Source organism: Borostomias antarcticus (assembly GCF_949987555.1).
Source record: "Borostomias antarcticus genome assembly, chromosome: 7".
Lineage (NCBI taxonomy): Eukaryota > Metazoa > Chordata > Actinopteri > Stomiiformes > Stomiidae > Borostomias > Borostomias antarcticus.
The window spans coordinates 23555271-23568526 of NC_140240.1; the positions used below are offsets into that span (position 1 = coordinate 23555271).

At 48.9% G+C, this 13256-nt stretch overlaps 1 protein-coding gene across 2 annotated transcripts in view; it reads right to left on the bottom strand.

Annotated features, from left to right (window-relative positions):
• Positions 1 to 474: 474 nt before the first annotated feature.
• The window catches only part of LOC311311119 (protein kinase C alpha type-like), a gene marked incomplete at its 5' end in the record, with an annotated part of 138586 nt that continues 125804 nt past the window's right edge, over positions 475 to 13256 (bottom strand). For both annotated transcript variants that reach the window (XM_084440764.1, XM_084440765.1), the window contains 2 exons: positions 475 to 4996; positions 12575 to 12715. In XM_084440764.1, the coding sequence (XP_084296890.1) occupies positions 4832 to 4996; positions 12575 to 12715 (306 nt within the window). In that variant the 3' untranslated portion in view covers positions 475 to 4831. The remainder of the gene's footprint in view (positions 4997 to 12574; positions 12716 to 13256) is intronic.

Here is a 13256-nt window from a genome sequence, read left to right on the forward strand (position 1 = left end):
AAAAGAAGTTTGAGTTCTTCCTAGCCTAAGACCATCCTGATCTAGCAAGCTCACATTCTGCTCGCAACATCAGGATAACCTCACGAGGCTATACAATCTTCCAGCTGGTCACAGGTCCTAAAGTGGTGTTTACGTGGTTCTGGGATCTGTTCGCGAAGGTGCAACTCTGCCAGCACCAGACCTCCTGAGCGAGGTCAACTGCCATGGAGGTGTCATGTCGTGACTTGGGACTCGGCAGGGGTGCGACATGCGCCCTGCCCCGTTTTGTAGTGTTGTGTGGAAACCCGCCTGCAGACGGTAGGCAGCTGAATGGGAGGTGAAAGTTTAGGGAGCAAATTATCGGGCTTCTCGCCTTCAATCATAGGCCTTCCAATGCCGTTGAAAGACATGTTAATAGTTAATAGTTCACTTGGTGGAGTAAAAAAAAAAAAAAGAGACAGGTTTGTGTTTGGCTATTATTTGTTTTTATTTGCATTATCATACAGTAGGTACAAATGACACGATTGATTACAAGGTAAGTAGCTCAGACTCAATTTTAAGGGATTTGTGAGGGGGAGGGGGGTTCGGGGGAGTTAAGACAACCATACACCACTTGCAAAATACAATATATTCTCTCTTTTTATAGCCTATGAAGCTATCTAAATCATTTATGTACAGGGACAGAAGAAGCACTCGGTTTATACAAAAACGAAAGAGGAGAGGTTAAGAGACCGTATGAGATAAGGCAATCAGCACATTGTTGATCCAAGACCACAAATGCAGCCCAATTCTACCTCCTCATACCGAACTGGATAGAGCCAGTCAGACCTGGGTCAAAATCGTGTTTCAAATACGACAGCTCTTCTGTGCTCAAGTAAGCTTGCCTGGCCCAATGGGACAGTCATGAATGTACAAGTCCCTCCCGCCTGGCACGCCAGACAGGCTCGAGCCAATGAGGTGAGAGTATCTGAGATGATTTTTTTACCCAGGCCTGGGAACAACACAAGGAGTGCGCCTCAGTTAAAAAGGGGCGGCCATAGAAACATACAAGTAAAGCCAAACATTCATCTAAAATGACCACAAACCAAGCAGACAACATAAAGCTAAACATTTAAGATTTGTTTAAACATTTTTAACGTTAAGTCTGTAGACTCAGACTTATAAGTTGGAAGAAAGAAAAATACAAAGGGGGACGTAAACAAAGGGGGGAAAAGATGAGTACATTCGGAGGAAGAAGAGAACGACGAGGCCAATCCCGTCCCCGTATTGGATTCCAAAGGTTTTATGGTGGGAGGGGGTAACAGAAGAAGTGAGCGCCTTGGATCAAAAAAAAAAAAAAAACAGCTTTTCGTCAACAGACTGGATCTTAAAGGAGAAAGGATGAGGGCTTTATCTATAAGAGGATGGATTGATTGCTCAGGCACTGAAAAGGGAGGGAGGGAGGGAGGGAAGGAGGAGTGGAGCTACTCGTATAGAGGGAGAGGCAGGCCAACAGGGATGAGGCACAGGGGTTGTCCGTTGATCAATACTTCACTCATCCACACACTATTGTTCATTCATTTCTGGCCCTGGGTGAACTGTTTTTTCTTCCCTCTGGAATATGTAGAGGTAGGGTCTATGTCCATCCCCCCCATTGCTCTCAATGCATTGTGTTGCCTCTGTGTATGAAATGTGCTATACAAATAAAGTTTGATTTGATTTGGTATTGTTCATTCATGCAATCGCTCGCCAAGCGACTGTCTTATTTCCCTTCTCTTCCCTCTCTCTCTCTGTCTTACATTCCCCTGTGTACTCAAGCAATCATTTGCTCATTGGCTCAGCTGGTCGTTGCCATGCTCACTCATCGATAGGCACGGGGAGGTCAGGGGTGAAGCAGGAACCAGGCATGTTCATTAAGCACAGAAGGAGGAGCCAAGTCGCGCTGTTGTCCATAGAGCACATGACAATGACAAACACGTGCAGAGGGGCGGAGCTAGGACGAAACACACGTGTGACGACATAAACAGACACTGTGAAAGCGATGGGATTGGCGAAGACGACTGGCGTCGGAACTTCACCCACATCAACGTACGTAAATGACCACGTCCTCCGCCGGGAGGTACACTTGGCGAGGGGCACGCGACGGGGGACGGGGGGTCGGACAACGTGGGCGTGACTTGGGCGGCCGGGGGAAGAGTCATCGGTGTGACTACAGCTAGTGCAACTGCTGCTATTGTCGGGTTTCTGGCTGTTTCTGGTTTGGCACAGAGGAGAGGTTAGAGGAATCATTAGGAGCGTCAAATCCTTTGGAAAAAGAGAAGGAAGGGATATCAATCTATTGACAGATATCTACTATTTTGATATGAATTGCTACAATGATATATCCATTGAACATTCCTGAATTAGGGTTAATTAAGCAAAAGTGAAACGAATTAAATCTACGGAAAAATTAATCTTAACAAAATTCTCAAACAGACACGAATATAAATGACGGAAAAAAAACCTCCACCTTTGAGACAAGTAAAGGGTAGGGCTACCACTGGTCTAGCAAAGAACCGTTTTTTGGAACTTCCCTTTAAATCGGATCTAGAGTCAGTTTTCTACATCACTTCCCAGTAGTTTAAGGTTAGGAGCTCTACACGTTCAACTGATCCTAGATAACCGTTTAGGGGAGAAACTCAGGACCTGGGTCCTGATACATAATTTCATGCAGTATTTTAGCTCATCAGCGTGCACACGGTTCATTCCTACCAACAACATGCAGATACAGGAGACATTGGACCAAGAGAGCTAGGTGCGCATCCAGTCAACCCACTCGTTGCATTCAAAAACATTGGATGTGTGTGGAGACCAGAGAAAACAAAGAACAGAACGATAAATCAGCAAAAATGTCATACAGATATTACTTGCAATTTGCTAAATCATGACTCCAAGACATTAACACCTCATTGTTACAAAGTTCATAATTTCTGGGTACTTTTGATTCGTTTTTTGTGTGTTTTTTTTAGTGTTTTTTTGTTTTACATAGAAACATGTTTTACCTATCTACCAGAATAAAAGCACATTCAGTTGTTGGTATAAAAACTGTGAGTTGCTATACTATTTTAACATTACTCATGAATGTTTACAAAAGAGTTAATACACTGATGTTACAGTAAAACATGAATTAAAATCAATGGAAAAAGCATTGCATCACATTTAAGATTTAAGGGATGGAAACAAATCTAAAATATTAATGAAAAGAAATAAAAACTTGAAGTGAAATAAAGGGGAAAAAATGAAATCATGTGATAATCTAAAGTTGCAGGTAGTTTTACTAGAGCCAGATTACGCCAAATCTGTTCACAAGGAACTGTACTACAGAAATACTCCCTTGAAGACAGTTTTTAATCCAGGATTAAGGTTAATATGGGTCTTTTTCAACTAGCGCAACACTTGTATCCATAAAGAAGGGCATAAGCATACGATATCACATTGTATGATTCATATGCAAACAACAACCTGACATCACTTTCATATTGTCTAAATCTATAAAAAAAAAAAAAAAAACCTTCTCAGGAGTTTTGATAATTTCCTTCCAAAAGAGATTTTTGAATGGTATCCTTTAAAGATATTCATGGCTATTGAGAACCTTTTTTTCATAGTGGGCACCCAGACAGAGGACAGTACAGTACAGTAAGGATAGTAAAAATGCACTCAACAGCGAATAATCTTCGGTGTTGATTGAAGCCATAATTATGAATTAATGTCAAACCGTAAACTGTTTACGATTTCAAATGTAGTTATGACACCATTGTAAAAACCGCCACACTTAAGCAGTATGTTAACTGCTATCTGTCTGGAAGCCCACTCATAGCTGTAAACCTACCGACAAGAATACAATACAACTTGCATTTCAAGATAAGTCTGTGAAAATGTTATGCCAGTGTGTGTGTGTGTGTGTGTGTGTGTATGTGTATGTGTATGTGTATGTGTGTGTGTGTCTGTTTGTGTGTATGTGTGGCTGCCAAATGAATATCCTTGAATGACATTTAACAAAGCAGTTAGGATTTAGATGTATGTCATCTCTTTGAAGCAGTTTTTCCAATTAAGAGAAGGGTGAACGTCTCATCGTGTTTTTCGATGGATGAATGATGGATGTATATAACCTTGGAAAACTGATTCACATCTGTTAAACAAACTGGAACATGTGGGTGTAACCGACTATGTAAATGTATTGAAATTAAATCTCGCCAACACCACCGTTATCAACGGGGGGGGGGGGGGGGGTGAACATAACCCGTGTGGGGCGACGCACACATCGACACCCCTCCTACTCCCTGTTCGGCTCGTTGCTCTTCATTACTCTAAATGGATAGCTGAAGATAATAATTGGATGACAGGGGGTAGGGCGGCAATCGTCAACAAATTCATGTAGCTTTCGTCAAGGCGTGTATTTACAGTACAATACACTATCATTGTTGAGTACCAACTTGTTATTACATCACTGGCATAGGTTCATAAGGACTGTCCCACCACACACTCTCACGTCTCAATAGTGGGCCTTGTTCCACCTAAGAGCTCTTCCCAGTGCAAACAACAAAGGCAGGAGACTGCAGCTTTGATGCACGCCCCCCTCCCCAAAATATCCCAATCAATACACTTTGTACTTGCACAGACCAATTAATTCAAGTTGTCTCAGAGCACAATCTGAACAGAACATTCAGAACATTCTTACATAACGGGAGGGTTGCGGCGTGGGAGTTGATTGTGGATCTTGTCGCGTTGTCGGTTAATTGGTTCACTCGGCGGGCTCGGTTGGCAGTGGCGGGAAAAGGGCGGGGCTGGGGTGGGGGGTGGGGGGTGGGGGCGGTCCTGGGCCGACCCGCGCCCCTCACGCCGCGTTGCTGTGGGAGGGGAAGGCGAACTGGGGGTTGACGAAGGAGAACCCGTCGAAGTCGGCCTGGTCGATGTTGGCGAGGACGAGCTGGTCGGCGGGAGTGAGCTGGGGCTGGGTGCGCGTGAAGAACTTGTCGAAGTTCTCCACCCCCTTGCCGCACTGCGGGAGAGAAGAAGAGGGGAGAAGGAGAGGAGTTAAGGAGTGCCTAAGGCAATCACGTACAAGAGAGAGCCACACAGGAAAACCACACAGCGATCGGACAGGAAGCCACATGGCATCCTGGGATGCAGTGGTTCCTCTCGCATCACCCAGAGAGGACCGGACAACACCATGGCAACCGTTAAAGCAGGAGCATCCGCACGCTAGCGCCGTCACACACTTCCATACCGTTACACTCATGATCATTAATCAGACACTGCTCAAAACACGGCGGTCATCTATTTCGTGGTAATCGGCTGCGGGCGAAGAAGTCATTTGATGACTCGATGGGTACCTCTTCATGCCCCCCCCCCCCCGTCTCTGGGCTGGGCCAGAACATAATGTTCATCCCGCACCTGGTCCCTTCCCGTTCTGTTCTGCACTGTTCCCACTCCCGGGTCACACGCTCCGCCTCCTACCGCGCTGCGCCTGGACTGCGACGCGACCACCGCGCTCCTGATTCCCCACATCGGAAGTGACACCGCCGCAGCTGTGAAAGAGCGACCCCCCCCCTCCTGCCGAGAGAACGACGGGGGTTCGATTACAGGGCGGGGAGCACGCTGCGCGGGACAGCAACCCCCCCCGCGCGTCGGCTTCGCCCCCGTTAGACGCAGCTCACTGCTTCTTGTGGCAGCGTACGTGGCGTCGTTGTACGTTTGAGCCCCCCCCCACCCGTCAAACCTGATTATCGTAAACAAGATGAAACGATCACCTGAATCAAAACAGCACTGGCGTCGAGATCACAATTGGCATCACCCGCAAAGCACGAATCTCGTTACCGAATACTGAACACGACAGGTTCCGCGGCTACGACGGCGTAGAACGGATGATCGGGAAATATCAAAGGACATGGGAACACGGCTGCATTTACACTTCAAAGCTGCGCTAACGAGACCAGGCCAGCGGTGTGAGCTCAGGACGTGTGGGCGCGCATCTCATCAGCATCAATGCCTACGCCGCAAGCAGCCCTTCCCTTTGAGTCGTCGTCGAACACGTACGTGACGGGATGTGTGTGTGTGTGTGTGTGCGCGTGTGCGCATGTACGGCACGGGGTTAATATGGAGCGGAGCACATCGTTTTAAAATGCAGATACTGAGTTGAGATCGGTGACGTCCGATTTCAGAGCGTACCTCCCGCCGCGCGGCCCGGAGAACGCCCGTCGTGACGCCCGTCGCGTCGCCCTTGAGTTCTGAGCGATGCCCTCGAGGTACAGTAGTCCCGAGTGGTTTCAACGGCTCGCCTGAGCGCGGTACTTACAGTACACCACCAGTGTGGTGAGTTTTATTCCTCCGTTGGCCAACGCTGGTGTTGTTGTTGTTGTTTTGGTGGGAGGGGGGGGGATTTATTACCACTGCCTAAATGACAATATCTTTCTTTCATTAACGTACATTTTCAGCCATGAGCTTAAAGTACTTGAAATGAGGGTTTGGTGATTCTTTAGCAGATGGCGAATCTAAGGCAGGGCCTCCAGCCTGTCAGTATGCCTGTCTGTCCTCTAACTCCCCCACATCTGCTTCATAGTCATGTCTAACTGCAACTAACCTTTGTCTTCCTCACCTAATGTCCTGCTTGCTCGTACTGTCTAGGTCGTATGATTTTATCCGCTTACTGTACCTATTTCTAAATAACTGTCTTTTTAAACGACTGTATCTTTGCTCTGTATGTTCGACCGTTCACTTCATCATTTTAGAGAGACTTCATAACAGCTTGGCCAGGGACTACAGATGAAAATTAGCCTTTAAATCTGGCGTATTTATATTAGTTGTGGATTAACACGCACTGTCCTTCTTAGGTAAACTGAGGTGGGAGGACCGATGTGGTCTGACCTACTGCTGCAGGAGCCGGTCAGCGTGTCACGGCGCTCACACCAGCACGCCGCTGTGGGTCCTCCTCCTCACACTCATCAGCTATTCCGCCTACTCCAAGCCACACGCACACACGCACGCACACACACATGCACACACGCATGCACGCACACACACGTGCGCGGAACGTGCCATCGACCGGCGGCGCGGGGGGGAACCGGTGACCCCCGTGACACGGCGAGAGATCGGGGCTCCTTTGGGAAACGTGCACCCACGCGTCAACAGGGGGAGGGGGAGGGGGGGGGGGGGTTACGGGGACCGAGCCGCCGACCTGCATGAGAACCAGAGCATCCGCCGCTGTAGACCGATGCCTTCCTCCATTCCCACGGTCCGAGGGGGGGCGGGGTTTGGGCTTCTCGGTCACACGTGGGGGCGGGGACGCTGACCTCTGTTACATGTGCACTCGATCCCTCCCCACACACACACACACTCCTCTATTTCTGTTCACCTATCGCATCCGCAGTTACGAACGCCTGGTTCAATAACCTGTATAAGTCCTTGCTTTCTCTATACCACCCCACCGTCACAGACCTGACTTAAATACGACGTTAACCCGACGCGTCGTGTGACCAGACAGCTTCTTCCCGTCTATCCCAGCGACTAGCGGCCATGTCTCCGGGTGGCCTATATTTAGAGTGTGGACCTGGACTGTCCGAGCGCCGAGGGTTGGGAGAGGGCCCAGAAAGGAAGGGTGTGTGTGTGTGTGTGTGGGGGGGGGGGTTCTTAAAATGTCCTCTGCTGGCTCCCTCGGTGACGGGTTGTCACTTGCCCCCCGGCAACTGTCGCTCTTGACTTGATGGACCAGGACAGAGGAGGAGAAGAAGAACCGAGCGCGCGCGTCCGGGCGTGCGGAGGAAGAGTGTGTGTGTGTGTCTGTTTCGGTTTTACTCTGTCGAATGCGATGACAGGGTTGACTTGCACACACACTCACATGGCCATGTGCACGCACGCACGCACGCACGCACGCACGCACGCACACACGCACACACGCACACACGCACAAACGCACACACACACACAGTGTCCTGCCTTCCCTCCCATCGCTCTCTCCTTGAAAGGTGTCACATGATCCTTTTCGACGCCCGGCGGTCTGCCGCTCGCTGACCCTGAGATCTCTTGCGCCGGTCTGGACGGGCCAATCGCCGATGGCGCTCGTCTCCACCTGAAACACGCCTAAACGTACGTTTCCCCAACTGCCCCTTCTCTCCTTTCTCTCTCTTTCATCCCTCTCTCTCTGTAACAGCAGTAGGAATATGCGTGGGGGGAGAGAGAGAGAGAGAGAGTCTATGTTGTGTCACGTCGCTCGTTGTAAACACACCTCTGCCTGACCTACTTTTCAGCCTCTCTTTCATTCCTGCCTCGCATATTCTCTCTCTCTCTCTCTCTGTCTCTCTCTCTCTCTCTCTGTCTCTCTCTCTCTCTCTGTCTCTCTCTCTCTCTCTCTGCATCTGTCGCTATTAGAAGTTCTAGAAGAAATTAGAAGTTACATCGTTGACAAAGTAGACTGTAATAATGAATGGACGCATTAATACCAAACGAAGAAGACCAAACTAAGCCCTCCCGCAATGGAGAAAGCGGACGGGGGGACGGGGGTCCGTCACGTCGCTCGAATCCCCGCCTCTCTCGCCCGCTCGAAGACGCGACGAGTCCGAGGTGGGACAAATATGCGGGCGGTGTTTCCGGCCGTGCCTGTGCGTCGTCCTTGTGTGTGTGTGTGCGACCATCTGCGCGTCCGCCGTGCACCGTAGGTGCGTGCGACCCGAGCGTGCGTCGCCACAAATGTGGAGGCTGCGCGAATGTGTGTGTGTGAGTTTGACCATCCAGAGAGCGTGCGTTCCAGAATGCCCCCTAACCTTGCCCACCCACCCCCATTAATCAGTCAAAAAACAACAACATTTGACCGCCCCCCACCTCCCTCCCACACACACACACACACACACACACACACACACACACAAACCTGACCTGCACATCTCTCCACAAGTGTGCGTTGAATACGAGCCCCCGATAGGCTCACAGACATTTAGGCTAACTCGTCCCTGGCGCGCAGCCCGTTCTATCTCTCCGGAGGATCGAGACCCCCGGCTCAGGAGGACGGAGTGAGATGGAAAAGGAGAGGAAGAAAGAGGGGGGATTAGGGAGATGGGGTCAGGGCAGCTTTGGGAGGGACGGAGGGAGGGATGGATGGATGGATAGATGGAGGGAGGGATGGATGGATAGATGGAAGGAGGGATGTGCGGATGGATGGAGGGAGGGATGGAGGGAGGTAGGGATGGAGGGAGGGAGGGAGGGAGGGAGGGAGGGAGGGAGGGAGGGATGGATGGATGGAGGGAGGGAGGGAGGGAGGGAGGGAGGGAGGATCTCAGAAGGATCCAGTAGTGTAGCTTAGAGGAGTTGAGGAGATGGGTCATACCAGAATGTGGGTTAAGAGTGGAGAGGTTGGTCTCTCTCTCTCTCTCTCTCTCTCTCTCTCTCTCTCTCATCCCCCCCCCCCACTCTCTCTCTCTCTCTCTCTCCCGTTCTGTACTGTATATCTCGATCTAACTCACATAATATACACTCACACACCTACTGTATAGACGAACATCCCCATGCACGTGTGCACAAAGCTGTTACTGTAAATGCGCGTGCATGAACACACCTCCGCAAACACACACGCACGCACACTGGAGCACGCACACACACACACACAGTTTACACTACAGGGACAAAGCAAGGATTCACCTTGTGGGAAGCGCTGGACACCTTGGGATTTGAAACAGAAGAGAGCTGCACATTTAAATTGAAGATGTGACGGGCAAACACACCCACGCGCACGCACACACACACACACCCACGCGCACGCACACACACACTTGAATGCACATACATTGACCTACTTCATCTCCTCTGCTTTCTCCGCATTCATGATTCAATGTGTGTGCCTTGTGTGCGTCCGTACTGTATGTTTGTGTATGCATGTGAGCGTGTGTGTGTGTGTGTTTGTATTTGTGTGCTCGCGGGAATCAACAAAGGACTGGTCAGGTTAAAAAGACATACAGTGCATTCATAATACATTATGACATCTAACTATAAAAGGTAGGAATCTCTGTCTCTCTGTATGTCTGTGTTATTTTGAAAACTGCGCACTGTAAGAAGTTGAAATTCGTCAGGTGTATAGCTCAGGACCCAAAGAAGAGCATTTGAGGCGGTGGCGCCAAGACTCTGGAACGCTCTTCCCCAGGCCCTGAGAGAGCCATCCACTGAACTCATGTTCAAAAAACTTCTTAAGACACATGTTCAGGCAGGCCTTCGGCCATCTATAACGCCTTGCTGCTCGCAATGTTGTTTTTTTCTGTTCTGTGTCGTTTTAATTTTGTCTCGTGTTGTATTGCCATTTTAATTTATTACTGTAAAGCACTCTGTGCATCCGTGCTGTGAAGAGCGCTATATCAATAAAGCTTACTTACTTACTAAGTGCAGTGTGAAGTTGTTTGGACAAGCGGTTCTGCAAGCAGCAATACTGGAGATCCAGAAATGTGATTAGAAGTGGAGTAAGGTGTTCGGGGGGGGGGGGGGGGGGGCTAAGAGTGACGGTGCAGTGTGCTCTCACTCCGGTCACCGTGCTAGACGGACACCAGGAAGTAGCCCATGAACGTGGTTTCATGTTTCGTTCACTTCTGTTATTTTTCTGCTATTAAAGCCACTAATGCGATGATTAATTTCTGCCTCCAGCCCAGTCTTGCTACAGTATGTATGTATGTATGTATGTATGTATGTATGTATGTATGTATGTATGTATGTATGTATGTATGTGTGTATGTATGTATGTGTGTATGTATGTATGTATGTATGTATGTGTATGTATGTATGTATGTATGTATGTATATATGTGTGTATGTATGTATGTATGGATGTATATATGGATGTATGTATGTATGTATGTATGTATGTATGTATGTGTGTATGTATGTATGTGTATGTGTGTGTATGTATGTGTGTATGTGTGTAGGTGTGTGTATGTATGTATGTATGTATGTGTGTATGTATGTGTGTATGTATGTATGTATGTATGTATGTATGTATGTATGTGTGTGTGTGTGTGTGTGTGTGTGTGTATGTATGTCTGTATGGCTGTCTGTATGTCTGTATGTCTGTATACATGCATATATATGTATGTACAGTATGCAATACACAATATAATAGCAGCCAGAGGGTGCTGAGCGTGCGTTTTGAACCGGCCACTACAGCGCCATAGATGAATAAATCATGCATTTTCGTCCATTCGGGATGGACTTACAAATGACGCATGCCCCGCAGACGGCGGTGTTTTGACCGTGTTAAAGAGGGTCACAGTGGAGCTGGGGAACAGACATGGTCTCTGGGGAGTCGGGGGGGGGGGGGGGTAGAAGAAGCTTGTTGTTCCACATGATGAAACGCGGTCGCTCTACGTGATGTTGTGCATTTACGGGGCGTTGCGTCAGCCGAGGGCGACTGCGTGCGCACGTCTCTGAAGACCGCAAAACAAACGCAGTGTGGAAGGTTTGAGATCTGTCCCAGCTTTAAAATGACCACACAAATAAACAGGAAACGCAACCTCACAACATTGACTAACTCTAAACACTGGGCTCAAATCACGACATTAAAAAAACAACTCCGTTATATAATTCGCCAATTCAAATTATGCACATTACTCAGTATATTGCTGGAGCCGGCGTGTTTTCAGATGACAGATAGCTAGATAGATAGGCACTTTATTTGTCCCCGAGGGGAAACCGTTGAAGAGGCCTACTTCTGTCCGCCGTGCGACCCGGCGCCAGTCGGTGTTGACGGCGCCACGTCAGCGAGACAAGGTTTTCCGTCGTTCATTGAGACGGATGAACCCCCGGCCCACAGGGAGGCCTGGGGGAAATCAATTTCGTTGCTGCCCCCCCACCCCCCCCCCACCACGCCTGGATCTATATATGGTCGGCTGAGGTGACAGATCGCCTCCGGGCTTTACTCACAGGCTGTGTGTGTGTTTAGGGAAATGTGTGTGTTGGATAATGTGTGTGTATGTGTGTGTGTGTGTGAGAGAGAGAGAGAGAGAGAGAGAGAGAGAGTGAGAGAGAGAGAGAGAGAGAGAGAGAGAGAGAGAGAGAAAGATACAGTAGAGTGAGAGTCTACATCTATGAGTGTTTGCACCCACATAAATTGTGTGTTGAGGGAGTTGGTGTGTGTGCGTGCGTGGCTGGGGCAAGGGGGGTCACTGCCCCCCCTGGTGGCCAGATGAGCAAACTGTCTGCAACGCGTCCAAAACATGTATTCTAGAGACTGGGTCGCGACCGGATCGGAGAAATGCACTGAACAGCCTGGCTCCTGCTAGCTGACTGCTCCCCCTGATCAAAAAGTCAAACTGCGCGTATGGCGCGCGTATGTTTACACTCTCACACGTTTGCCTAAGAAGCAGAGGTGTAGGATAGTAAACAACCACAGAGAACCCTCCCGGGCCCCCAGGGGCCCCCAGCTACTGTGAGAGAGCAGGTCCAGCTAGACCATGAGCAGAGAGCGGGCTCTCCACCAGACCCATCTGCTCTGCACTGAGAGCACCTGACCCACTTCAATCATATCCACTTAGAGTGTGTGTGTGTGTGTGTGTGTCTAGTATGACTGTGAGTCTGCTATGTCTACCGTATGCAGAGCGTGAGCAACTCACCTCCTTGGGCTTGAACGGCGGCTGGATCTCGCGGCCCTCCAGGCGCTCCCAGTCGATGCGCCGGAAGAAGGCGTGCTCGCGGATGTCCCTCTCTCCGTCCGCTCCGCAGCCCAGACGCTTGCCAGGTTGCTTGGTCATCATCTGGACCGTGGGGGGGGGGGGCGAGAGTTAGAACAGAGCTAGGATGGGACTCCACAATGGGACTTCCAGAGTTATCATTATTATTATTATTATTATTATTATCACTATTATTATTATTCTTATTATTATTATATACTACCACTACTACTACTACTACTAATCATAATAATATTAATCTAATAAAACTTTCATACAAATAAATGCAGCTCAAAGTGCTTTACAACAGAGAATGTTGTACAACTGTTGATGTCCTGTCACTGATGTATAGGAATATCCTTATTGAAGATCTACCTCAGACTGCATCTGTTGGCTTCAACCCCAATCTGTCATTCGATATGGTAGCGCTTGATCACAGTGTTGTGAGACCTCTTGTCGAGCCTCTAGTCTACTTGATGTCCTTTCACTGACATACGTGTTTAGGAAGATTTATCAGACTGCATCTGTTTGGCAATTATCCGCTATCTGTCAATAGATACGGTTGCATATTTCGTGGCTAGACTAGGGGTGTACTGTGATAGACTAGGGCTGTACTGTGATGGGC